General features: G+C 38.5%; 1 protein-coding gene across 4 annotated transcripts in view; it reads right to left on the reverse strand.

The window, feature by feature from the left end:
* The window catches only part of Spats2l (spermatogenesis associated serine rich 2 like), a 161,402-nt gene that overhangs the window by 74,718 nt on the left and 58,739 nt on the right, over positions 1 to 27,945 (reverse strand). For all 4 annotated transcript variants that reach the window (XM_071618942.1, XM_027925022.2, XM_027925020.2 and 1 more), the window contains exon 3: positions 11,020 to 11,080. In XM_071618942.1, the coding sequence (XP_071475043.1) occupies positions 11,020 to 11,058 (39 nt within the window). In that variant the 5' untranslated portion in view covers positions 11,059 to 11,080. The remainder of the gene's footprint in view (positions 1 to 11,019; positions 11,081 to 27,945) is intronic.

Consider the following 27,945-nt stretch of genomic DNA (forward strand, 5'->3'; position numbering starts at 1 on the left):
GGTGACCTGCTGCAGCGACACAGCCCCTCAGAGAGGAGTGTGACTTTCCAAAATGCCAATCAACCTGCTGACTGCAAGACATCAGGAAGCAAGACTCCACCCCTGACATCTTATCCTTGCTTTTGATGTACCCCCTTAAATAAACCACAGGAGCCATTTTCTAGTTGTTTGGCTCCAGCTCCTGTGGGGACTGGACCTATCAGAAGCTCCATCCTTTGAAACTATTTTCTGACTCTGTCTTTTGTTCCTCACTAATCATTCTAACTTCAATTTCATAGGTGGCTTACACCCTCCTGAGCAGGAAAAAGTACCCCCTAACAAGGCACTGGATACCTCCCCATAGGCTGCCATTCTAGTGAGATGATATTTAGAGTAATTCTGATCTGCATTTCTTTAATTGCTAATGATGATGGTGTTTGTTCACTTTCATAGCATTTTTTATTTAACGAGTTTGACCAATAATAAATATCAATAAAAGCAATCATCCAATAACCAGATCTAGTTTTCCCAATGATTTTTTATTTGTTTGCTTTTCTTCTAAGGAGAGTAAAAAGAATTAAAATTAGTTTATGCATGAGTCTAACAACTAAAATTACAATTTGAACGATAAGCAAAGGAAAATACTAAGGATCGTCCATCAGTGGATGAATGGATAAAGAAAATGAGATACACACATAGAGATGAATATTATTCAGCTTTAAGAAATCTTGCAGTATACAACAACTTGGCAACATGGATGAACCTTAAAGGACATTATGGTAAGGGAAATAAGCCAGTCACAGGACAAACTCTGCAGGATTACTATGTAAGATTTTAAAACAATAAAACTCATAAAAGCAGAGAGTAAAATGTGGTGGCTTCTAAGGCTTGGAAATGGAAGAAAATAGGGAGTTTCTGTTTAATGCATTTAAGGTTCCTTCATGAAAGATGAAAAAGTTCCAGAAGCATTGTGCCTGTAGTAACAATACTGTATTGGACACTTAAAACACCAATAAGAAGGCCAATCTCATGTTGAGTGTTCTTACCACAATTTTTTAAAAAAATATTTATGTAATTGATCCTCAATCATCATTTAGCACATATTTATTGATAATTATCTTTGAAGATTAAGGAGAAAAGTTCTAAAGGGTCCCAAAGACAGAAAGGCAAGAGGAATGCTGTAACAGTGAACCATAAATGGACTCTAGAGACAGTTTTATAAAATTCATTCATTTATAAGAAACTGATCTGCAGAGAGGCTAAGGTTAGGGCTGAGGTTCTCTTATCTGTGGCACAGTGCCCTGTTTTGGTCTTTCACAGTGCCCATGAGTGGGAAAGACTTTGGATTCACCTAACATTACAGTTGGAGAGGATCCTGAAGGCCACATGAATTCCCTCAGTTGGCAGATAAAGACAAGAGATTTAACACGGTATACCAAAGGACATAGTTTTTCAGTAGAATTAGCATGTTCCTTTGTTATTTTTAATGTGGTTAGTAACAAGTACACTTTTAGGTCTGGGGATGTAGCTCAGTGGTAGAGCTGCTTGCCTACCATGCACAGGCTCTGAGTTCATTCCAAGAACTGAAAAAATAAAAAAAAAAGCAAGTAAGCAAGCAAGCACAGACCTGTAATCCCAGCTACTCAAGAGGCTGAGGCAAGAGGATCACAAGTTTGAAACCAGGCTGGGCAACTCTATGAGACCCTGTCTTAAAATTAAAAAAAAAAAAATTAAAGAGGGCTGGGGATATAGCCTAGTCTCAGAGATCCCCAGAATTCCATCTAGTATTGCAATAAAAAAATAGAAAAGAAAGAAGAAAGGAAACAGTATATTCTTAATAGAAAACAAGATAAGATTACTAAATCATTGTTTACAAGTTGAGGAGATGCCCCACACCAGTGGCAGTATGGCTCAACTTACTAAGGAAATAGAAATTCTAGAGATTGCATTTTAATTTACTAATTAATTTAGAACAGTGGATCTCAAATTTTTTATTCATTCTTTTCAAAGAACATCAAATCTCATGTTTTTCTCATATGATTGATTCAATATCCTTTTTTCAATATATGATTTTGTGGTATTCTTGAGTATTGTGGAGGATATAAATATGCTGTAGGAACTAGCTGCCTGACAGCCCAGCTGCACCCCTGGGGGCAGTGTATCTGCACCCCAGCCATACTCCTTCCAGGATGCCCCTGTCCATAACTGAGGTGGTGTGTACTCATGGATGCTGATTTCTGAAGGATGTGGGAATCCTCCTGTGGTCAACATGCCCTGAACACACCCCATTAACCTGCCAAAACTTTCTTAGCACTGTATTGCAAGTCTGAGATTCTTTCCACTCGATTTCCCTTTCTTCTAATCTTCAAAGATGTCAGACCTGCATGGAAGTCTGAGGGTACTCCATAACTGTTCCTGCCTGCTCTCTCTTCTTTATCTCTGATAAGCACTACCCTCTCTTCCTGTCCCAATACATCTCTTCTAATCGCTTCTCATCCTGGCATCTGCTTCTTGGAAGACTCAAATGAACATAATTATGCCTTTTTTCCTTTTTCTAATTATAGCTGACATTCTAATACTTGCCCCAACTCAGGGAGCATGTTCCAGCTCCTTCTTCCGCTCTATGAATTGAGAATTGCCATTGTAGACTCTTGACTAATCATTAAACTAAATGTTGATTAATTAGCAAATGTTTTGGGGACAGAAGGTTTATGATATTACTACTGTGGGAGCTATTAAGTACGTACATAAATTAAAATTCCCTGTCTGCTTATAAGGAATTTGCAATCAAATTGTGGAGAAACGGCTTATAGAGAAAAAAAGAGGCTTTATTACTAATACAAGCAGTTTACTCTTAAGTGCTGAATCTATCCATCTGTCTGTCTATGTAATCTATCTGAACAGATTTTCAGAATGCAAGGTCAGAAGAGAAGAAACTCTTGTTGCAGCCCTGTCATTTTTTATCTGTAAAAACTGGATAATTTAATATGAAGGATCATTGTGAGAAATAACTAGAATGTTGGTAAAGTACCTATAAATTCCAAGGGACTGCCAACGGAGGTTACTTTTTTCCTGCCAGCAAAGAATTTCATTTTTGACATGCTCTTGTGTTCCTTAGCATTAACCATCTATCTTCTATATACCTCTCAGCCACAGTGGAAAAAGGGGCTGCGATGAAAGGCTGGAAGGAGACGTGGGCAGGCGAAGCAGAACAGAAACACTGTGCATTCCAATCATGCAACTTGGAAAAAGCAATGTGATGCTAATCCTGCAATAGTAAATTTCTTCTTATCCCCTGAAACTGATGCTGACATTTCCATTTATTCATTCAGTTCCTTTAGACTCCTTGTCAAATCTCTTCTAGTTGCCAAGCAACAATAACAGCAGTTCTGTATATAAGCATTAGGCAATAACTATTGTCAATGTTTCTCCTTCCTTTGAAAGGGAAATTTAATGACCCTTTCCTATGAGAAAATGATGACAAGAACCGATTCATGGTGAAATCTGAAAGCTGTACAGCTGAAGTTTTGCTGTTTGAATCCAGGGGCTGGGCTAAGTTAACTTAAATGCTCCTGCAAAATTATGAAATTAAGATTTGCCCCAAAGCTTGCATGGTTTGTTCTTTCAAAACAACTGCATATCATTAAAACTCATCTCCAACCCCATGAAATGAATTCTGTATCAAATGGAATTAATATTTTTAAAATGTATAATGAGGGTTTCTTCTATATGATCATCCCATTAAAATCTCTTTAATCAAATATTTGATATTTTTTCTGACTATATATGTCCCATGAAAAGATCTGAACTACATTTTAGTACTTGGTAAAACATAGATCAAAACAGTTACAGGAAAAAAATAAAATAGGATATATTTATATAAAAAAAAAAATCTGTCCACCTGTTGTGGTCTCCAGGACATAGAGGCATGGACACCCTCTATTTCAGTCATCTGAAGAAATGCTGACAGTGACACCTCTCTGCACCCATTGTGGACAAGAGACTCTTCTCTCCTTCTTTATTCCTTCCCCTTCATTTTAATGACACTATACGATTATTGTTTACAATCCAATTTACCTCTATAACTTTAACAGCTCTAAAAGCTATTCGCAATAAGTGGCACAGCTCAGCAATGATATTACAGACGGAGCTATTCCCCATTTCAATATCACCATATTGTCTAGTCTCAATTATTTTTTGTGAAGCTCAGCAATAGCTATCAAAGTTTGAAGAAGTCAAGTCCACTTTGATATTCTTTCTCTCGTTTGAACTTTTAATTTTTTTCCCCTAATTTCAGTTCTATGGAAATTTATACTTTTGAGTTCTAAACAAAATGTTTAATCAGGACTCTTTTTTGAATTTTCTGATTGTAAAATAAACAGATTGTTTATAGTTCATATTACTAAGAGTTCATAAAGCAGCTATGCACTTACTATTGTATTTGATGGCTCTGTGAGGCAAGTTTTATAATCACATCCAATCTACTGATCAGGAAACTGAGGCCAAGAAAAGATAAGTGACTTGCTCCAGGTTGTTCAACTAAAAACTGAGGAACTAATAACCCCTATCTCCCAACTCTGTACTCCTTCTACCTCACTGGACATTACTTCCTAAAGATACTGGGTCCCCTAGGGTGGCTTAAGAATCTCTCATCATCATAATGAGTTCTCACTCTGTAACTGAACACTCAGCAAATATTAACCCCATTTTACAAACAAGGATCTGCTTTACTTTCCACCTCCAAGTTCTATTGCTGAATTGAATCTGATTTAAACTCATTCATAATAATGCATGAATAACATGTGACTAAAAATTCTATTTTGTCTATATCAGTTCTAATGATCCTTTTCTTATTCACTTGAGAATTATATTTAAAAAACTGTAAATCATTTTAGTACCCAACCGTCTCAAGCAAAAAAATAATCCAGTAGTCACTATTGACTAATTTATCTGAGTTTCTAGGATTGAATTTCTTTTAAAAATCATTTGAGCTGTGAAAAATGAGTTATGTCCTAAATATAAGATCCCTGATTACTCCAAAGATTTTGTTCTGGTATCTCTCTTTAGTGGAGTGAAAAGTATGGTAAAATAAATCAATGTAATTTTATTTTATTTTGGTGTGGCAGAATATGGCTGGTTACTCACCTAATAACCTCAGTTGTTATTGTGAATCTTACCTGAAACCACTTGTATTTGATAATCATCTTATAAAGATGCCACTTTTCTGCAGAACCAGAGGTAGTCAACCTAAGCAACCTAAGTTTCTGTTTTTAGGAGTAATTTAAAACACACTTTAATAGCAAAGAGAGTACTAAAATGAGATGACATTTCCATTAACCTACATTTCATTTTTCAAGAAGGCTTGAGATTTTGCAAAATATTATGAATGGGAAATGTAGTCTCTAAAGAACTTAACTATTCAAGCAGGTGTGTTCATTCATTTGTTATCCATTCATTTTATCTAACTCTAACTGGGGAGTCAACTATGTGTCAATCCGGAGCATACTAAGATCCAGTCCTGCCTTCCAGGGAACACGCAGGTCCACACAGGGAGACAGAGATTCAACTAACAATTATGCTATGTGGAATAACAGCTTCAGTGAAAAATGCAGAGAATCCCACCAAAATATAAGACAGACAACAGAGGAAGTGCAGGAAATTCAGGCAGGGCAAGAGGAAAGTGAGATGTTTAGAAAGAGTTCCTCAAAGAAAGGTGAGTGCAGGTCAGGCCCCTGAGGAGGACATCTCACATGCAGGAACTGCCTTTGTAATGGCACAGAGGAAGAAGTATTCAAGGTCAGTCTGGCTGGACTGAAGGGGTATGTGGAGAAGTGGCAGGAGATGAAAGTGTCAAAGAAGACTGGGGTCTGATCAAAGCATTGTGTCACACGAAGGAGAATGAACTTGGACTCCAACGATGTTTCCACTTTAAATCCTTAAAGTTATAATCCAAATATGTGAGGATATTTTCAAATAAAACTGTCAAAAGTGTCTACTGTAAGTTTACCTTGACTCAGATATTAAACTTTATTAGCTCCTTCTTTGGACTAAAAGCTGCATGAGGACAAAAATTATTTCTTCACCAAAGCACCTACTCCTAATTAATCCATCCAATCACAAAGCCACTAGAGATAAACAAAGAACTCACTTCAACAGGCCTATTTCATTTCCCACAGTGCTTGACTAGATATTTTATTAAAAATACTACATAGGCTCTGTTCTCTAATCCCCAAAAGCTTGTAATGTAAGATGTAACAGTTGTTATTATTCTCAAGCATCGAAATGTCATTGCTTTGTGTGACAGATTGAGAAACAAGCTAATCATAAAAAGGCCATAAAAGCTAATAACTAAAGGAAGCAAGTATGTTAAAATAAATTAATGTAAAATTATAGAAGATCAGAATTTTCAGTTGTTTATTATGATTTATTTTATTGAGTTGAAAATTCTATTAACCCCTTGACATGGGAAGATGGAATTCACTAATTGAGTTAGAGGGGCTCTACTTTCATTGTCATGCAGATTGATAATATTTACAACTTAAAAATCACCCTTTTTCAAAATAACTGCCAACATTTTGATAAGCTACTGAAGTGCAATGGCAAACATCTACTGTGGTGCTTCACATGGGTATCTGACAATGCTCATGACAGGTGGATGGATGTGGCACCTGAGCCAATACATGGAACCTTAACACTAACCATGGCCATCTGTGTGCATGTAGATCAGTCTGTTTCCCTATACTGGCCAGATGCCAACTGTGTTTTGAATACAACACTCTAGTGTTGACTGCTCAGCCTACCATATTGGTCTACTAGTTATGTGTTGTAGGGAGTTTGGTTCTTTAAAGTGTTCTTCCTTCCCATAGTCCAGCTTGGAAGCCGTTCAATCCATCCATCAATACGGCTGGGAAGGGGCCAATCTTTGGTCAGCCCTGTTATACCTTACCAGAGTCTCAAAATGGGGAACACAGATTCTCACTTGAATATCTGACTGTGAGTCAGGGAGAATATAAAGCCATGCTATCAAGAGTGCACAACTTTCTGCTATTGTTTACTCAATTATCAATAAGCTAAAATAGTTCATATTAAAATGATCTGTAGTTTACATTATGGAATATAATGGATACAAAATTGCATAAAAGGAAACAACAATGTAAAGACTCAGCCTACAGAATGGGAGAAAATCTTTACCACAAGCACCTCAGATAGAGCATTAATCTCCAGGACATATAAAGAACTATAAAAAACACCAACCAAACAAACAAACAAAAAACAGTCAATAAATGGGCTAAGGAAATGAACACGCACTTCACAGAAGAAGAAGTACAATTGAGCAACAAATATATGAAAAAATGTTCAACAAACATCTCTAGCAATTGGAGAAATGCAAATCAAAACTATACTAAGATTCCATCTCATTCCAGTCAGAATGGCAATAATCAAGAATATAAGCAACAATAAATGTTGGTGAGTGTTGGGGGCCACCATGAACAGAAGCTGAGCATGTACACTCAGCCTCGAGTAATGAAAGTGTGGAACTGGCTTCCCCTCACAGCACAAAAGCAGGTGGACCTCACTTTCACTCGGCAAGGAAGTACAGCTCTAGCAGTGGGCGTCACCCAATGGGACAACACAATCCCTTGTCTTATTTGGGTGGAATATTCTTGAATGGCTTCTCCCCAATAAATAGGAGGGTTTTAGGCATGCTCTCACTCTTTCTCTCTCTTGTCTGCCTCTTTGGCCTCCCTTATGGGAGCTGAGGTGGAGGAACCATCACTGAACCCCAAAAGAGGTATTTTCTGTCTCTGTGTGGTTATTTAGTAGCCAGCCCAATTCATTGGAGTGACCCTGACTGATTCAGTCATGTGTCTCAGCAGGTGAAGATGTGGGAAAGAAAGTAGACTTATACAATGCTGGTGGGACTGCAAATTGGTGCAACCACTATGGAAAGCAGTATGGAGATTCCTCAGAAAATTCGGAATGGAACCACCATTTGACCCAGCTCCTCAGTTTATACACAAAGGACTTAAAATCAGCATACTCCAGTGACACAGCCACATCAATGTTTATATGGTAGCTCAACTCAACAATAGCTAAACTATGGTACCAACCTAGGTACACTTCAATAGATGAATGGATAAAGAAAATGTGTTATATACACACAATGAAATGTTACTTAGCCTTAAAAAATGAAATTATGGCATTTGCCAGTAAATGGATGGAGCTTGATAATATCATGCTAAGTGAAATAAGCCAATCCCAAAGAACCAAGGGCTGAATGTTTCTTCTGATATGTGAATGCTAACTCACAATAAGGAAAGGGGCTAAGAAATAATAGAGGTACTTTGGATTAGCTAGAGGGGAGTGAAGGGGGGAGATGGGGTATGGTAGTATGAAGGATAGTAGAATGAATTGGACATTATTACCCTATGTGTATATAAGATTACATGATCGGTGTAATTCTACATCATGTACAACTAGAAGAATGAGAAGTTATACTCCATTTATGTATGATGTATCAAAATGTGTTCTACTGTCATGTATAACTAATTAGAACAAATTTTAAAATGGCATCAATTTTTACAATAACACATATAATTCCAATAATATTACATGTTGGTAGAAGTTGGGTTTGACCACATCTCCAGAGACATAACAAGTCTGTTCTTCTGTGCTCTCAGGAATATCTTGGTAGAAACCCTGAGAAGCAGTCATGTTGTAGACAGGACATAGGACTTAGAACCAGTCACAGCTGAGCCTGAATCCCTACTGTTGTACATTTCCTGAGTCTTACTTTGACCAAGTCTGATCACAAGCCTCAGTGTTCTTATCAAACAGAAAGCTATTTAATAAGAAGATTTACAAAACATGTAACATAGTCACTGATGAAGCCAGGATGAGCTTTGTTAGACTAAGTCGAGCTCCTGCTTATAATTTTCAAACAGCTTGCTTTCGCCCTTGGAATAGAGCCCTAAATGGCTCTATCACTGTTTTTAAGCCTTTTGGTACACAGACCTCCTCCATGAGACTGGTGAAGCCTATGCGGTCCTTCTCAGGATACTGTGTTAAAATTCATGCTATAAAATACATATGATTACAAAAGAAACTACTCACATTGAAATACAGTTAAAATATTAATAAAAAGCAAATTTATGCTACAGTAAAATATGCACTTCTCCATTAACACATCAAATAATACAGCAGCAGGTTCTAGAACTACAGTAATTTTTAAGCAGTGATGAACAAATAACATTTCATGATATCTGTAACAAATGTAATCTGATATGAAAATATTCATGGTTTCTAGCTGTGAAAGTAACAGGTCCTGCTGCTGTTACTATGGGTTTATTTTTACTCTTTGCTGACATTCATGACTAAAGGAAATGCTAAATTTCCTTTAGATGTTAGTGGTGACAAAAATGTTCTTTTATATTTTAAGATAAAAATGTATTTGTTCCCATCCAAGCTCATGGACTCTGGATTTCATGTCCGTTGGAGGTCCATGGGCCCAGGCAAAGTGGTACCCCCTGAACTCAGCTCCCATCCCATCCACTCTGCCCTTCACAGTACAGCCACACTGGCCATTTGCTCTTCAAACACATTCAACTTGGTCCATTTTAGGCAACTGTTTTCAATTTTTCTCTACTCATAATTCTCTGCCCTTAGATCTGCAGTGTTTCTTTCCCGTTGTCTTTATCTCATGAGGCTCAAATATTACCTCTTCTAAGAGCTTCCCTGGCTACTCATGTAAAGTAGCCACCCCCCCTGCCTCCCTTCCATCAAATTACCCAGCATGTTTTCCTCATAGTCATTATCCCTGTCAGAAATGACTGTGCTCACTTATATGTTCTTGAGTTCATTCTCTGCTTCCCTGGCCTGAATGTGAGCTCTGTGGGAACAGGAACCTCATCTACTTGTTCAGTGCCAGTCATATTCCCAGCATGAACAGTGTTTGGGATCATGGCAGCTTTTCTAAGTGAAAGAAGAAATAGTAAGGATTCCAGAAATGTTACTTCTTTCTTTCTTCACTCTGTATTGTTCATATGGCGGGGATACAAGGAGATGAAAGACCAACTCCCACCCTTAAGTGACTGGCGGTGCAATGGAGGGAGGGGTTCCCAAGGGAAGGTGGCATGAACATGGTTGGGACCTAGGTTCCAGGCCAGGCTGACCACAGGCAACTCACTTCTAGGGCTTCTATTTCTAGGGGCCAGATGAATGGGTTGGACAGGTATATCTACATGGTCTGTGTTCATGGGTCATTAAGAGCTGAGAGCTAAAGTAGGGTGTATGGCAAATAAGGGACTGCTTAGGTGGAGGAAGTGTCACAGATTTAGAGGGACTGTGAAGTATAACTGGTCTCCAACAAATAATGAGGAAGGGGCATTTTCAATGTCATGAACTCTGAGGGTTGAAAGAGACTTGAAAAGGCTACCCAGGGGCCATCTGGTAAAGCATTGGTCATCTCTAGATGAAGCCAGTTCTGGAAGGTAATGTAATGCCCTCGTTCTCAGATGCAACCAAGTAAGTTGGTCAAGAATCTTGGCATTAAAGGGGAACTGCCAGGCTTCAAATCCTAATTCTGTCAGTTACTCACTCTGTGAACTTTGCCAAATTATCTCTCTGTTTCTTGATATCTACCCCTACAAAATAGAAATTTACCACAGTATCAACTTCATGAGGCTATAGTCAAGAGCAAATGAGAAAATGAATGTAATGTGTTTAATATACATTCAGTAAATGCAACTTATCATTCTTTCTGTTAATAGTTGAATAGTGTGACAAACTTACTATATATCTTCCCAAACCATTTTCCCTTCTTCCATTGTAATTGACTTTTAAAAAAATATATTTAGTTGTCGATGAACCTTTATTTGTTTATTTATATGTGGTGCTGAGAACTGAACCTAGTGTCTCACACATGCTAGGTAAATGCTCTACCACTGAGCCATAACCCAAGCCCTGTAATTGACTTTTTACCAGCTAGGGATTATGTTATCCAGTCTGGCGTTTCTGCAAGCCAATATAACTTGATCTTACCTTTTCCTTGACATTCACATGAGTATTGAGTTCAGCCATCTTGCTTCTAGTGGAATAAGTCCTATAAGGAAGAGGGGGAAAAAAGATTGAAGTTTTAAAATTGATCTCTCAACATGTTATTTTTATGCTCCCTTCTGACATAGTAAACAGTTTCATTCAGTCATAATCATAAATACTATTTTAGAATGTAAAAATACTTTCAAGCTAAGCATTGACTTAGATTGTTCTATAAGTATGATATGAGAACTCTGGAAGACAATGTAAAATCTTTTATTCATTCTGTATTGACATTAAAAATGACAAAGACAGATGGGAATGCAACCCAACCCAAACTGTGTTTCTTCTTATTGTGCTTAAAAAAAAAAAAAGGTGGTCAAAAACAGTAAGAGAAGGGAAATTGCACTTATTTAAACTAAGCATTTTCATCTCAATTCTCTTTGTCCCAAAGCTTTTATCAGCCTGTAGGTAATCTCACAGGCATTTAATGGGCATTTCCGTACATAACTAGACCAAGCACTATAGAAAGAAATAGAAGTGGTTCCAGGTGCAAACATAAACACTTCCTTTCTCCTCCATCTCGAATGCTGTTACTTTAGATCTTATTAGTGCTATCTCTTTCCTGACATTGTAGCTTGAATATCGCCTCCTTCAAGAGGGCTTCCCTGACTACCTAAAGTCTCCAGGTCCTGCCTGTCTCTCTATTAGTACATGACTGTGTTTAAACTTGCATTTCCCTTAACTAACATGAACGAGTTTCTGGAGCAATACAAATATAACTGCAACATAATTTCTGAGGACCACGAATTTAAGATCTCTGGTTTCTAAATGAGCTCTTAACATTGTCCATAATCTTTGTGTTTCCCTAACTCTTCAGGTTTTCTGCCTTTGGTGCCCAATCTTTTTTGTGTGGTGGTCCTGTTCTGAGATCTGAATCTCCGACATCAAGATGTTGTGTTTTTGCTTCTCTCATATGGTCAAAATCTTTCACTATCTTTATGGAAAACAGATCTTACATCTTTAATACAGTTTCAATCTTTTTGAGATAGAGAATACATACCTTAAAAGCATGAACAGATTGTTTCAGAAATTAGCAGCTATAGCTAATCAAGCCAAGGTATTAATGTATACTACCTATTTGCATATTGAACATTTTTTGTCAATTAAGAACCATTGAAACACTTTCTTGTATTCTTGCTGACTTTTGCTATAAAGTGCCCCCATCTGCGGAGATATTATGTTTTAAATAACTTGCAAAAATTATCTGCTTTTTTCCTCTGATTTTTTCCCCAACAGTTTTCTGACTTCTCCCTTTGAATCTAGTTCTAAAGTAAGGCATGAACTTAGACTCATTAACTTTTGCTGATTTTAGGATGAAAGTCAGGCAACACTCTAATTTTTCTCAGTAGTAATCAACATAGATGTTATCAAATATTAAAAATACTAAGACTTTATTCAAAGGAGTTTCCAAATGGTGCTGCCACTGACAGGTGCATTTTAGCACACTAGTAGAAGAGATCCTGCATACTTATTTCCAGTACGGCAGCTCTTTCCTCTATGCTCTACAAACAGTGTGCCCCTTCCCTTTAACACACCTCCCATGTCTTCGAATTGGCAATTTCTATGTCCTCTAATTGGTATATGGGAGAAAGTAAGTATATAGTTGATAAATAATACCCGAATTTTCTTTTCACTTGTTCCTGCCTCTGAAAGTTACCAGTAAAAGATAACTTTCTTATTATCTCTAACAGCAAACAGAGATTGCCTGTGAAGTACCAGAACAAATAATTCAGAGTCTCTGTTTACAAGTCATGAAGAGTGAAACCTCAGTCATCTCAGTGCCTGTAAGATGGTCTACAATCATACCTGATGACTTTTAGACGGCTGATTTTTTTCATTCAAATGAAAGCTCTGGCATTATGTAAACATACACTGTATTTGCATGGATTTTGCAGTGTGTGATGTATGGGGGAGCATGGAGATATTCCTATGGAGCTGTAAGAATTGAACGCTGACAACTGGCCTTGGTGCCATTTGTTAGGATGGGCCTATGAGCCACAGAGCCTTTCACTTGACTAGACCAGCTGAATTTTCTAGACATATATAATTTTGCAATTACACATGTGTGAAAAAGTTTTGATTTGTTTTTACATTTGGTTTTTGATGTCTAGACTTGAGTATGCAGCACTTTCTGAAGCTGAAGTATTTAAAAAAAAAAAAAAAGTAATAGTAGGGAGCTGTTCTCTGCCTGTTTGAGGCTCTTAATTTTTTTTCCATGTGGAAGGTTGCCTCTCCAGACTCTGCTTCCAGGTGGATTCCAACATCCTTTCCAAATCACGTTTTTTTTTTTTGCTGGCTGGTGTGTAACAGAGAGTTGGGAAATTGGCCACAATTCAGTTATGGAAAACATCTGAAGCGTTTTATTCTAAAAAGATCATAAATTTGGTTTGCCTTAAAAAATTATCAGTTTTAGTGGCTAGATGGGTTCTACTGATAAAGACAAATGCCAGAGAAACTGTGGGACAGGCAAAGGCAAATTGCAATGTGCCCTGTAGGTCTTCCTATTGGCCCTGTCTGCAGCCTCCTATTGGCCCTGGTCCCTCCAGAATGTTCAGAAGCACACATTATATCTGCATGGCATCCTGTGCTCTTCCCTGTGAAAAGGAAACTATGCTGTGCTGATAAGCTTTTGGAATCTGTTTTCTACTATGAACTGTATCTGGCCAGACAGCCCAACTGAACTTGAATCTTCACTGTTTAACCTAGATAGTTAAGGACTTTTTTTTTTTTTCCCCAGCAAACATATCTTCATGTCTTTCCACATGACAAACCCAGGGTTCAGTAATGTGGAACCCCAGCCCTCCAAGTTGCAGACATCTAGTGTAGCTACAAGAGCCTCTAATGCTGTGATTTTTCAGGTCCTACAGTGAGTGGGAGATGTCCTGGACAACAGACTTGCCTAATTCCTTCACATCATGCTTGGTCATCACACTCAGTAGTGTGATGCTGCTGTACATGACCACTGCTCATACCCTAACAGAGGTGGACCACAAGAGCTTTAAGTCTATAAGACAGGTACTGGGATCTCTGACTTCTTGGGAAAGAACTCAGTTTCTAGTTCCTGTTATCACTTGAGGCTATTCTTGAAACAAATTATTGAGGCCTACCTACAATTATATGCTGCATACATTTTGGTCAATGAAGGCCCACCTATACAATGGTGCACACCACATAGTCTAGGTGTGTGGTAGGCTATATCAGTTAAGTTTGTGTAAGCACACTCTCTAATGTTCCCACACCAATGATACTATCTCAAGACACATTACTCAGATGTATACCTTCTGTTAAGCAACCCAAGACTGTATTTGAATCTGTGAACACATGAACCATTTCAAATAATCAATACAAAATTAAGATACCAGAAATGTAAGTGTTAACATTTATGCAATGAATAAATTGCAAGAGATTTTTCTTTAAAATTAAAATTTAGATTTCAGTCACAGTGTTACAAATAAACATAGATATCAAATTTTTGTATATATCCTAGAGAAAAATGAAGATCAAGAAAACTGTTAAAACTTACTAGGAAAAGACATCAATCACAAAGGAAAGAATTTCACCATTTTAATATATCATCTCTAATATTCTCCACAGTAAAATTAATAATGTACAAATATGATTATCACCAATCACTTCAAACACAAAGTTCTATCAAACTGAACTACTCATAGCACAAAGATCTTACATACTATGCATTAATACTAGTCAGAAGATCTATTAGTTTATAAGTAAAAATAAACACATTTTGGGATGGGGTTGTGGTTCAGCGGCAGACCGCTCGCCTCACACACGTGAGACCCTGGGTTCGATCCTCAGCACTACATAATAATAAATAAACAAAATAAAGATACTGTATCCATGTATAACTAAAAAATATTTTTAAAAGATAAACATATTTTATGAAAAATAAGCCTGAAGAGTAGAAATTCTGGCATATACATTTGTTTTAGCATTTCTAATTGATAACAATTCAATAAAGTTTAGCATGTATGGAAACCTGATCAATTACCAAAACAAAGTTTTAAAATATATTTTATAGTTCCCATGCAATCATATGAAACATGAAAAGTTAAAACATCATACTAAAATGCCAAATGGCTTTATGACTTTCCTATCTCTGTTTCTGCCCATGTTTTATAGTGTAGACAGCGATAAAGTTTCGCTTTTGTTTCTCTGAAACCCAATTACCGCTCTTAAATTCACTTTCCTGTTCTAGGTATTATATCACTCCACTTAAACTGGACTTAGGAAACCAGAGGAAAGACATAAGAAAAACTTTAAAATAATGATTTTGATTGTTTTTCAAGACCATTTATGCAACATTTTCCACATGATTTTGTATAAACATAAAAATTATAAAATACATGAAAAGCATATTTGGGGCTGTTAATAGTATATTCAATAAATTATTATAACATTACTGAAGGGCATAGATAAATGCCAAATATCATGATTTATGGCTTAGAAAAGAAAAAAGACCAAGTTGGTACAGGATGGGGATCCACTTGATTTTCTGACTAATCAGGATCCACTGAGGAGCTTTGAAAAATAATTTTGAGTCCCAGCTCCAAACAGCATGGAGAAGTGATCGAAAACAGCCACTACCTAGGTCATTTTCCCGTAAAATGAGTCTGAGTTAGAATGTGTTGAAAGTGTAAAAAACACCAGGGAATTTATAGACTTGAAACAACAAAGGAATGTAAATTCTTATTAACGTGTTTATATTGATTTTAATGTTTAAAGTATGGTATTTGATAGGTTTGGTCAAACAAAATAGAATATTAAAAATTAATTTCATCCTTTTCTTTTTACTTTTCTTCATGTAACTTCTAGAACATACACAATTGCATGTGTGGCTCACATTATATCTCTACTGGAAAGTGAGATCTTGGAGCCGAGTATGGTTCCTAGAGGAACAGCCCCAATATCACCTTGAATTTATTAGCAATGCAAACAGTGGGTGCATCACCAGAGAGTGAAGCAGGGCTCTGGAGATGGGCAGCCGTTGGTGCTGAACCAGCCCTGTAGCTCAGTGGATGCACACTGGGTAAACTTAGAGAACCGCCAGAGTCTAGTCTCCTCCTGGGAATATACAGAGAGGGTGTCTTCCTTGATCCCAATCTCTGCACACAACAAACAGATTCCTACAGAAACCTAGATGGATAAATGGCGGTCAGTTTCTTGCAAATAACATTGTTAAGGAATGGTTCCTTCACCAACATATTATTAATAATAATTAGCACTCTTATAGAGCACTTACAATTCACCAGGTACTCTGCCAAAGTGCTCGACACATGTTTTCACTCTACCCTCACAACGTGATAAGCTAGAAATTACAATATCCCAATTCCACACATGGGAAAACTGAGGCACAAAGAGGAACTCAAGCTCCTACAGCCAGTGGCAGAGCCAGAACTCAAATCCAGGCCAATAGACTCTGGTGTCTCAGGCTACTGTACTAATAGCAAAACCATCAGATAAACCAGTCATGGAAACTGTTGTCTATGAACTGCAGGAAAAACACAAGAAGCATAAGACCATCCAGAGGCAGGCTCCTGCCATTGTGGGCCCACCCCACCAGGCAGGCATGTGATGTACATATAAAGGGCGCACAAACTGCAGAGCAAACCCTTCTACTCTTCATGTACTTGTTATAAAGCGAAGGCGCTGTTTTTCAAAGTTTGCTACTCCCAGGGGAGAGTGCAAAGGGATGCATTTAGTGGATGGTTTTCTGAATGTTGGATGCCACCAAAGGGCTCCATGGCATTTCTGGGGTCTAGCATTTTAGTTGCTTCTTTGTTATAAATTAAAGTAATTAAAATGTCTATGTACCTGGCTTTGGTATACCCAGACAACACTGTGATCACATAGATCCTGAGGCATTTTCTGAAGGTTGCTTCAGAGGGGAAGAATCAGGCCCAATTTTGTGTGTAATGTGACATGATTTAAGAAGCAAAAGAAAGCCTCTCAGCCTAAATGGCATCCAGCTGCCTCCCAGAGTGTGAACTTCTTAAGAGATGTCTGCATTTTGCCTTAGTCTAGGGCATGCTATTGCCTCTGCAAGAAGGTGCAAGATCACAGGTTGATTTATTCCATTCTCCTACCGTGGAGAGTAGTGCTCTGATGCAAGGGGAAAATGGACAGGAAAGGTTTTTTTTTGTTTTTGTTTTTGTACTGGGGATTGAACTTTGCCACTAAGCTTCATCTCCATTCTTTTCTTACTTTTTACTTTGAGACAGGGCCTTGCTAAATTGCTGAGGCTAGACTAAAACTTTCAATCCTCCTTTTAGCCTCCTAAATCACTGGGATTATGGGTGTGCACCATGGCACCTGGCTAGGTGTAACAGTGGTCCACTTCACCTTTCAAATATAGCTCTGAGGCTTATTTTTTAAAAGGGGCATGTTTTCCTTTTCCTCTTCCCCTCCCTAACCTGGAGGGGGAGGGGGAGAAACAAGATTACCTTGAGTTATCTGTGCTCCACAGGAAGCAGATGTCTGACAGAGGATCTAGGAAGTGAATATCTCCCAAATTAAAAAGTGAATCCTAACACACCATCAGGGAGCAGCATACCTGAAATGTGGCCTTTGAATAGCTCCTTTGTTTTCCCTGATGGGCACAACCACAACCTCAGGGACAGAAGTCCCCTGTGTTTCTCCTTAGCTAGCAAAGCAATAAAACAACTTTTCCCTTTTCCTCAAAACTGTGTCCTCTTTATTAAATTGACATTAATTGGCATCCAGGACAAGAACTGAGCTTTCAGTTACAGGAAGGCTGCACATCTGTCCATAAGGGATGCCCTTCATCCCGACAGGGCCACAGTCAGGCATGTGAGCCTCAGGTCTCCAACTATGAAATAAGAGGTGGGAGCAAATGACCTCTATGATCCTTTATAGCTCTCAGTTATTATAAGCCTGTAAGGACACTGAGAATTGCTAGGAACAACACCCAACCTGCCCCAAGATGGCAGAAAGCTGAAATTCATCAACACAACAACAAAACAGCATGGGTATGTCTTAGATGAACTAGGCCATTTCTGTGTATATATCATTCTTGAACTAGTCAAGAAACTAACCATCCAATCTCCCAAGCATGATCCGGGGTGCCTGAATGCCAGCTTGAGAGGGAAATAAGTGTCCCTTCTATTAAGACTTTGTCTAAATTTATTATTAGATAGGTTTCTTAACATTGCTTAACGTTTCAGTGGCCTAATCTTCTGTCTTCTGTTGGGTGCCTCTTCCTTTTCTCTCAGCACTTTGCTGTTCCTTATCTGGCCTTGTAATTACTGAAGTCTCTTAGATTCCAAGGGCCTTAGCTCTTTTTATCTGTGGTTTAACTTCCATAGTTTACTAAAAGTTCTTGTGTAGAGTCTTGTTCCTTAAAGAAGAGTTGCTTTAATTATTAGCATTGAGAACACATAAACAATGGAACCGAATGGTGACTAAAATATGAATTTCATATGAAGATACTTAGACTTTTTTGTTTAAATGGGAGAAAAAAAATCTCAAGGTTGCATTTTTATTCAAAGACACTTCAATGTACTCAACCCACTGTTAGAACAACTTCACTGAAAAGCCTTTTAAGGGCAAATGTCAGAAAAAAATTTCACATTTAAAAGCTCAGCTCAGCCTCTTTTGAAAAGCAGGGTTAGCCTTTGGTTGAGAAATGTCGCTGCCTACTAAGTTCTTTGTGGGGGGAAGAAAGAAAATTGAATGTTTTATTTAAACAGGTCATTAACAGTCAATACTTATTTGAAAAGGCCTGCTTTCGGAGGCAGATAAAAGCTTCCAATCACTTAGAATATCACTTGAGCAGATCTAGGGCAAGATGTGCTGATGCAAGTTTTAGACCTTTATGAGGGAATATCTTCACTCCACAGCCCCAGTGCTTATGTGGGCGGCAGAGTCTGCCGCATTGTGGGCAATGTTGTGTATGTTGCACAGACAGAGATACGATGGGGACGAGTACAAAGCACACTTTATGGCAGGCCCAGCTTTGAATTTTCCATTTTAGTACTGGCAAATGCTTATGAATGAAGATTAACCATTTTTGCATAACGTGCCAAACCATCTCCCCATGGCAGCAGAATGCAAATGGGAGCAAAAGAGCAAAGGACAGCTAAAATAAATGCAGCAGATCTCAGGCAGTGCAAGCACAGGGAAAGGATGCATGGCAGGTTTTGTTAGCATTCATCTATGACATGATTTTTCTATTTAATTTGAAATTATTTGATTTTATAGGTCTCTGACAGCCAGAGAATATAAATAGATGCTTTTTTCTAAAAGTGACCCGACACTGGCTCCTTATAAAGATCTGCTTTTGATTGCCAGGTTTTAAAGCAAACATGTGTTTCCATAGAGATGCGGGTGACCTGGACCTGGTACAAGTACCCACTTGTATCAGCAATTCAATTATGCTCTGTTCTTTTAAGATGTGATGATGTAAGCTGAAGTCTTTAAAATATGCCCATCCTCAGAGATGCCTCAAGAAAGGTAAAGTGGCCAGTGTTATGTGAAGCAGAGAGGAAGTTCAGAAGAATCCCACCCTCTGCAAGCAAGCCATTATAAACAGTCCCCCTGCAGATCACAGGAGAATTTGCTTTCCCTATTCCATCCCACCACCCACTGAGAAAATCCCAAATCTCAAATCCCAGAGGGATTTAGACAACAGATCTTTACAGTGTTTCACACCCCAGAGCACCAAGAACCTTGTCACAAACTCCCCAAATGTTGAAAAAGAAATAACATCTTTTCCTTTCCTTTCCCCCATCTCTCCAACCAGGTATGAGTAATTCCTACAGAAAGGGCAATGTTTTTCCTTATTATTTGACAAACATTCATTCAACACTGACAATGCACCAGGCTCCCTGGGGAATGCTGGTAATGGTGAAAGCTGAACTTTGCTGAACTCTCACTGCATACCCAGTACTTCTATAGCACTTTTTATATCTTTCACATATTAACTTATTTTAGTCTCACAATAGCCCTATGGAGTATGAACTTGTGTTATCATCTCCATTTTATAGAAAAAAAAGTAAGCACAGAGAGGTAAGGTATTCACTCAAGGTATATAGCTATTAAAACGCTGAGCTAAGATTCGAACTCAGATCTCTTGGTTCCAGATCTCCTGGCCCCCAAGGAGTTTACAGATCAACAATGGAGACAGAGATCATGGCAAAAACACAGAAAAGAGCCATTTATAGAGGTAGAGAAGGGAAGTCGGAGTATGGACTAAAGAAATGAAAGTTGGAATTGATGTAGCTCAGATTCTGTGTGATGCTAGGACTGTGGTCTGTACAGTTGGAGAGTCTAGTCCAAGAGACCTGGCATGAGGAAGGTTAGGGGCAGCTTGCTATTCTAGGGGGTGTGGCTCCATGCTTTAGAAAACTTTGCATCTTTTTCAGGACAACGCTGCATAGTCATCTCCAAAGAAAACCCAAACTGTGGTTCTGTAATATAATTCTGGGCTGAGGAAGAGAACCTCGAACTAGACTTGGCAAACCTAACCTACACATTTAGCTCTGGGACACTGACTCAGTTGTCATGGAATAAACACCCAGAACAGGAATCCATTATCTCTTCTGAGTATATTCCCATTTCTAAACAGTAGTCCTTGCTCATTAAGTCAGAATTCTCCTAGTAAACATTGAAAGATTTTCTTAAAGTAGCACAGAAAGTCGTGTCCCTCCTACTTTCTTGAAATGTCACTGTCACTCGCTGAACAAAATTGCATATGGAAGCACTGGTGATTGGTGGGAAAGAAATACTAGGGAGCTAAGGCAGACCCTGAACATCCACATCTGGCAGGAAAGAACTCTCAGGCTGCCAGCCCCACTCTTGCCTCTGTCCCTGTCACCGTCCTTCCTGAGGCTTCCCAGCAAATGCAAACCCCCACTCACTTTTGAAGGCTTCCTGGTGTTTCAGATCAGGGCCCTCGATGCACAGTCTCCAGCCACAGGCTTTCTCAGCAAGCAGATAAGCTCTGTTCCCCAACTGGCCACCTTTATCAAATTGCTTTTACAGTAAGTCATCTCAAAAGTGACGTAGGTAGAGCCAGAAACCCGGGCAGTGGCAGGATCTTGGGTGTGGCTGAGTAATCAGCAGTGGGCCAGTGGCCTCAGATATGTGAAGCTCAGAGAGCCTCACCTTCTCAGAGACAGATTGTTTCCTTTTTGTAAGACTACCCACTGATTTTTGCCTCAGGCCCATATTAGTGAATGCCCAGTTCTTCATTCTTCTTACCCTAGGGAAGGTGTAAGACTGAACTTGTAACCTTTATACTGAGGGCTCTAAGGGCTGCAAGACAGTACAGGGTGGGACTGTAGTCTTCACTCCAAAGGTCACTTTCTGGGTAAGATTGTCCATGAAGGGATTCTCATCTTCCAGGTGACACCAGTGCTGGAATATTAATCAATCAGTAAACATTCCTGGCACTGTATCCTGAAGCAATTTCCCTGTCCTAAAACCTGTTGTTCCTGGTTCTTGGCCCAACTAGAATCATCTGTTAGCTCTCCTCTACATGTTACTTGTTGGCCGGTTTGATGTTTTTAGAAAACTAAAATGTTCTACACATACTTAGACTATGTCTTTTGTACCAGGCCTCACTTGGTCCCACCCATCAGAGGCCACTAGCTATGCACACAGAGGCAGCCAGCCTGGCAGCCGCCAGCACCAACCCTGTGACAGAGGTGTCCATAAGAAGGGCCTCTGTCACTGCCACACAGAGGAAACACTGCCTTTTTTCTGATGCACAGATTCTTTACACTTTACCAAGATTGAGTCCCAGCTCTACCTCTTACTAGTTTGGGGATTAGAGCAAGTTACTTGATCTCTCTACCTCCATTTCCTCATCAGTACAGTTGGGATAATAATAGTAACTACCTCAGAGGGTGTTACTGCAATGTGTTCGTATCTGTAAAGTGATTACAAGAGTGCCTGGCACACAGCTAGTACTATAAAAGTACTGTAAAGGAATATAAATAGAATCCCTATCATCTGCATGGTAGATCTCTCTCTGTCCTCATTTTACAGGTGAAAGGCTGAGGTTTAGGAGGTCATGTTTATGCATCCAGCAGGTGACAGAGCTGGCTCTTGAAACCTGACCTTCTGACCACACATTGCCCTCCGGTGGCTCCGCCCTTCCCTCCTCCCACTGAACTGCCATCTGATAGAGGGCCAGGGCAACTTCAGAAAGAAGGGCGGGACAGTCCTAGGCAGGGCCTGGCAGCAGCATACTCAGGAGACAGGAATGCTCAGAGCTGTATCAGTGTCCAGAGGTCACTAATTTTCTGTGCTCTTAAAACTTAAACCCAAGCAGAAGCAAATCTACTACTACAATACCTCTTCCCCATAGACCACGCTAGGTGGCTACTGGATGTGATCGGTGCTTTATGACCAAGTTCCCAGCTGAGGTGGTTATCCTTAGAAGACAATAAGCAGTTATTACACAAAAAGAGCAAAGTTCAAGTAAAGTCTTAGAGCTAATTAGGGAAATCTAAAGACTACTAAATCTCCTTCCACACATTCTGATTTCAGGTTATTGTATATGGATGGATACAGTTGCTCATTTTGATCATTTTTTAAAATATGCTCAAATTCTAGAGGTTGCATTGACTATCTTAGCAAATTTTCTTTCGATGTCTAACTATAATAAAAAATAGAAATTTGTCACTGGAAATATGCTGTAATGGGAAAAATCAGTAAATACTTTTAAAATACTTCAAATATATAAGACGTGCATAAAGTTAATGAGATTACAAAAAAATTCCTTCCTCTTAAAATGTCTGCTTCTGATCAGTTCCATTTGGCCTTTCTTTTTCCCAGGTACTGAGTACAATGCTAGTGACAAGCTAAGTGTTTGACAGAGACAGCTGGAAGGAGAACACATGTCCTGTCATTTATTCTTCCTTTGTTGGTCCCAATGAGTTTTTAATAATTTATCTCCCAGTTTTTTTTAACACCTTGTACTAAGTTATCTGTTTAAATGGCACCATTAGAATCTGCATTGTCAAATGTTGTTCCAGCCTGCATCCCTTCACACACCCTTCCATGAACAGGGGGGTAACCCTGTCCTCCTCCCCACTGTCCTCTTAACCCTGCAATGCCTTTTGGTCATTAGCAGAGTTGAGGTCCAAACACCAACACCTTTTCCTCCACATCATTATTGGACCCCACATATCCCACCTCTTTAACCAGGTAACTTCGCCAGCATCCACCACTTATTTCATTTCTTGTCAACACAGCCATGGTGCACTACATAACCAAGTGACAATAGGTCCTCCAGTACATTTCCGTCAAAGTTCACATTTCCATCCAAATAAAATAAATAAATAAATAAATAACTGAAATTTATCTTTCTATGGAATATAAGAAAATAAAAATAATTCATTTCCACCCAGTGCAAACAGGTTTTGACCAATAACCTCACCATTATATACTCACGTAAACTCCAGCAAGATACGATTTTTGTTGTTGCCGACACCTATATGCCTTTTATGGGCTCTTTGGAAACCTTTTTTTCTCATGACCTATCTTGTCTACCCCATAATTTATAGCCTAAAAGGCCTTAGAGCACACACCGTATCTTTTCTACTTTGCACTGAGGTTTGGCCTGTCCGATGGCTCAACTCACAATGCGGGAAATTCAGAAAGTCCCAGATTCTTAAGATGGTCTATAAGCCACAGCAGTATGTAGCTTAATCTCTTCCAAATCATTTTTCTGAAGATTGAACGAATCAAAACTCTTTTTGTACAATAGCTCAAATATTGTACAGGCCTCTTAACTAAATATAATACCGTATATTATTTCCCATTGGAAGACTTTCTGTTAGTCATCCAATCTACCTTAAAGCAATTTTGAAGTGTAACTGCATTAGGTTTTGATCACCTGTTTGATGAAACAGATCCATCCCTTACAGTCTTGATTCCATTTATACCATTCTTGGCAGATTTATAGAGACAGGTAATCAAAGTTTTCTTTCTTTCTTTTCTTTAACCCATGCTAACAATTTCATTATCCAATTGTGGAACATGCCCTTTGAGTGTGCTCCTTATGAGCCTGATAGTTGTAGGTAGAGAGTGTCCATGTGTCTCTGAGAATTGAGACTATTATTACAGGAGTGTGTATATTGTAGGGCATGAGGTGTCAGAGCCCAGAGAAACAGGAATGTAACAGTATGAAACTAATCATTCTGAAATGACTATAACTTCTGGAGGGCTGAGAAGGCTTTACTTGAGGTGGCATTAATCAGAGAGGGCTTCAGAGAGGAGGTGCCATTTTTCACCACCTAGAGGCAATACCACTAGCGTTGACAGGAACAGCATTTCAGGGAAAAAGCACAGAGTGAAACCTGTGGCAGAAACAAGTAAGTCGTGAGTGAAGCCAGAAAGAAAACCTACTCACTTCGTAGCCAGACATCAATTAATAAATATTTATTGAGGATCCACTATGTGTTTTTATTTAATGCAAATTGTAATGCAGTAAAATTTTAAGATTGGCTCCTGTAGGGAGATAGGATTATCAGGAAGTAAGCAATTAGATGATCTCAGAAGGCAGAAGATGGAAAAGGTGTTACATGGTATGATTTCAGTTACACACTTATAACATCCTTGCTTTGCTTTGCTTAGCTTTTAGCAAATAAAAGAACCCTTCTCATTCTCACCTCACCCCAATTCTCTTTCTGACCTGAGTTCTTCCTGTTACATCTGGGTTGGTTGGTTGGTTTGGGGTACTGGGGATTGAATCCTAGGGGTGCTTTACCATTGAGCTACATACATCCCCAGTCCTGTTTCTTTCTTTCTTTCTTTTTTTATTTTGAGACAGGGTCTCACTAAGTTTAAATTAAAGCTGGTCTCAAACTTGCAATCCTCCTGCCTCAGGTTCCTGAGTCGCTGAGATTATAGGTGGGTGCCACCATGTCTGACACCTCTGGTAGATACCTCTGGTATTTTTAAAGGCAGAAGCTATCCTGAGTGCCATTGAGTCTCTTTTCACAGAATGTGTTTGGGCAGAGGTTGGGTGGCCACTCCGTGAAGATGCTGGAAAGGAGATACACTCAGTTCAGGAAGCTGGGTGACCTCTGAGTGCCTTGTAACTCCAGAATTCAAAAAGGAGAAACAATGCCTGTATTGTAGTATATTCTCCATCTTTACTTTTGGTTCCCAAGAAGAATCCAGAGTACTTTCATTCAGTTGTAGACAGGTATCATGTGAAAGCTTGAAATGAAAACTGAAACCAAGTCCCACTGATACATACAAGGCATACACCCAGAAGTCAATTATTTCCTCTGGACTCTTCGTGCCTAGAAGTCTGAGATGGTAATGGAAAAAGCCTGGCACCGACAGGGCCAGAAATGCCTGGAAAATATGGATTTATCAGAAGACAACTTGTGATTTATTATTTGAAGCAAAATCTAAAGAAACTGTCACCAGGAGACAAAAATACCTCTGTCAAAGAGTTTTGTGTTAGATTTGGCTTGTAACTCAATCCATCTCCCATGAGAAGCATCTTTGTGGCTCAACTTAGCTACAAACCTACAAGTTGGTACAGCTTCAACCCTTCACTGAATAATATCCATCCCTCACCGCTGGTTTCCAGAGAGTGGGCTGGGAATTCTATTCTAGTGGAATCCTGGGGTTATCAGGGACGAAGAAGTCTTCCTTATTTCTGTACTGTAAGTGAGTTCCCTCACCAACGTTCTCATCAAGTGACCATCCAACTCTTCCTCAAACAAATACAACTCCACTCCTGAGACAGCCGCTTAAACACCTACATTCTTGGCTACAATGAGTTAACTCCTTCCTGTAACTTCCCACATAATACTGTGGTCCTGCCTTCAGACATCTTTAAGTCTGACGACTCTCCCCAAACTCCCAGATTCATTTTAAGTATGCTTTCTCTATTCCAGTACAGAATTATTCATAAGATAAAAAGATGACAGAGTTGAAAAGGACTTTGTAAATCCCAACATTATTTTGTGGCTAAGGTATTTCATCTTCTTGAACCTGTAGAACTCTATTTTTGAGAGTATACTCATTCATCATTCATTCTTTCTATAGCTTTATTCTTTTTTAATTGGAGCCTAACATTGATTTTATTGATAATCACATCACTCTATACATTGGCAATAATGGCACTATAGTCAATTAAACTCTCCAAAACTTCTTCATGTAATATATCACAGAATCCCATTTTCCCAATCTTTTGCAAATGATTTTTAGGAACTTAAATGCATGAGTCTGTATTTAGCACAAATTAATTTTGTTTTATTAATACGGCTTATTTTCCAAGTCTATTAGAGTTCTTTTGGGTACCAAATCTATAACTTTCCATGTTAGATATTCATTTTGCATTGGTCATTCACAAATTGAAGGATATCATTTATGTCACTTAGGCCATTATGTAAACAGTCTGGGCTTGAATCAGTTCTGCCACTTAGACACTGCAGACACTTGAGGAAATTACTTAAACTCTCTGTGCTATTCCTTTTTTATACAGTGAGGATAAAAAAAAGTATCAACTGCATGCAATTGTGGTGGGAACTAAATAAGTTAACACATAGAAAATAATAGAAAGTGACAATAAGAGTTCAATAATCAGTTATTTCTATTGTTCTCATCAAACATCATAATTCACACCATTTATAAAGAGATCTAGAAGAAAGCAGAAGTAGATGTCTACACAGGTCACCCTCTGTAATCACATCAACCTATTCTTTCACAGACTTTGGATTTGGATATACAACCCTAGTTGAGAATCCATTTAACTCTTCTGTTGTTATATCTCCATTAAATCCATAATGAAATCCTGAGGTGTGGTAAAAACCACCTTGATGAGGTTCATATATACCGTATCTACCACATTTCCTTCATTTTGCATTATAGGTATGCCACTGAACAGGAAAATCACTTAGTCCTGCTTAACTTATTGTTGGCTCCAAATGATTATCAATTTATTTTTCTGAGTGTTCTGTTTTCAGAATAAATTCTCAAATTTTACTGTGGTTTTATGTTTTCTCTTTTTGTCAATCTTCAGGATTTGGGAGAGCTCTCTCTGAAATTCCCTAAAATAACTGACTAGAGTGGATCAATCAGAGGTGTGTTAGGCCTGAGGAAGCAACCTGGCCCAGGAGACCCCATCCATGATAAAGGGTCAAGGGTCCCACATGACACTGCTGGTCTCAGTTCTCTCCTCACCAGGTAATAAATTGGTGTCTTTGATTAATAGGCAAGAATAAGAATTTATGAATAGTCCTTTGTTTTTCTCATCAGAGGTCTTGTCTCTTTCTTATTTTTTCCTCGACAAATGTAAAACAAAACCGCATAATGAAAAATATAATAGAAATACTATTCCACTTGACAGGAAATTATAACATTGTGTTTCCAAAACGTGTACAACTCACTGGACATCCCAAGCATTCCAGTTGTCTACATCTGGCTTATTTTGTCAACTTCATTTTCTGAAGGGTTGTTCCTTGCCAGCTTTTTAAGTCTCTTTTGTTGTTTTCAGAATTTTTTACATACTTCAGTTCACCCTGGGCTCTAGGCTCCCTGACATTTTTCTAATGGGGTTATCTCTCACTTTAATATTTGTTCTTATTTATTTGCTTCCCCTTGCATTCTTCTTTAAATGTTTATATTTTGAGTTAATTTGAGTGTGCCCTTTGCAGCCACACCATCTCCCTTCCTCACTTTTGAGAATTATCACACCTCTAATTCTAATCATTCAAAGAATCATGGTATGTTAGACTTGTAGTGTGTGTGTGTGTATGTGTGTATGAGTGTGTGTGTGCATGCACACATGAGCTTTAATAATTTGGAAAAATATTCATAATTATGCTCCCAGAATTTTATTTATTGATTATAATAATTGGT

This window comes from Marmota flaviventris, chromosome 11 (genome assembly GCF_047511675.1).
Source record: "Marmota flaviventris isolate mMarFla1 chromosome 11, mMarFla1.hap1, whole genome shotgun sequence".
Lineage (NCBI taxonomy): Eukaryota > Metazoa > Chordata > Mammalia > Rodentia > Sciuridae > Marmota > Marmota flaviventris.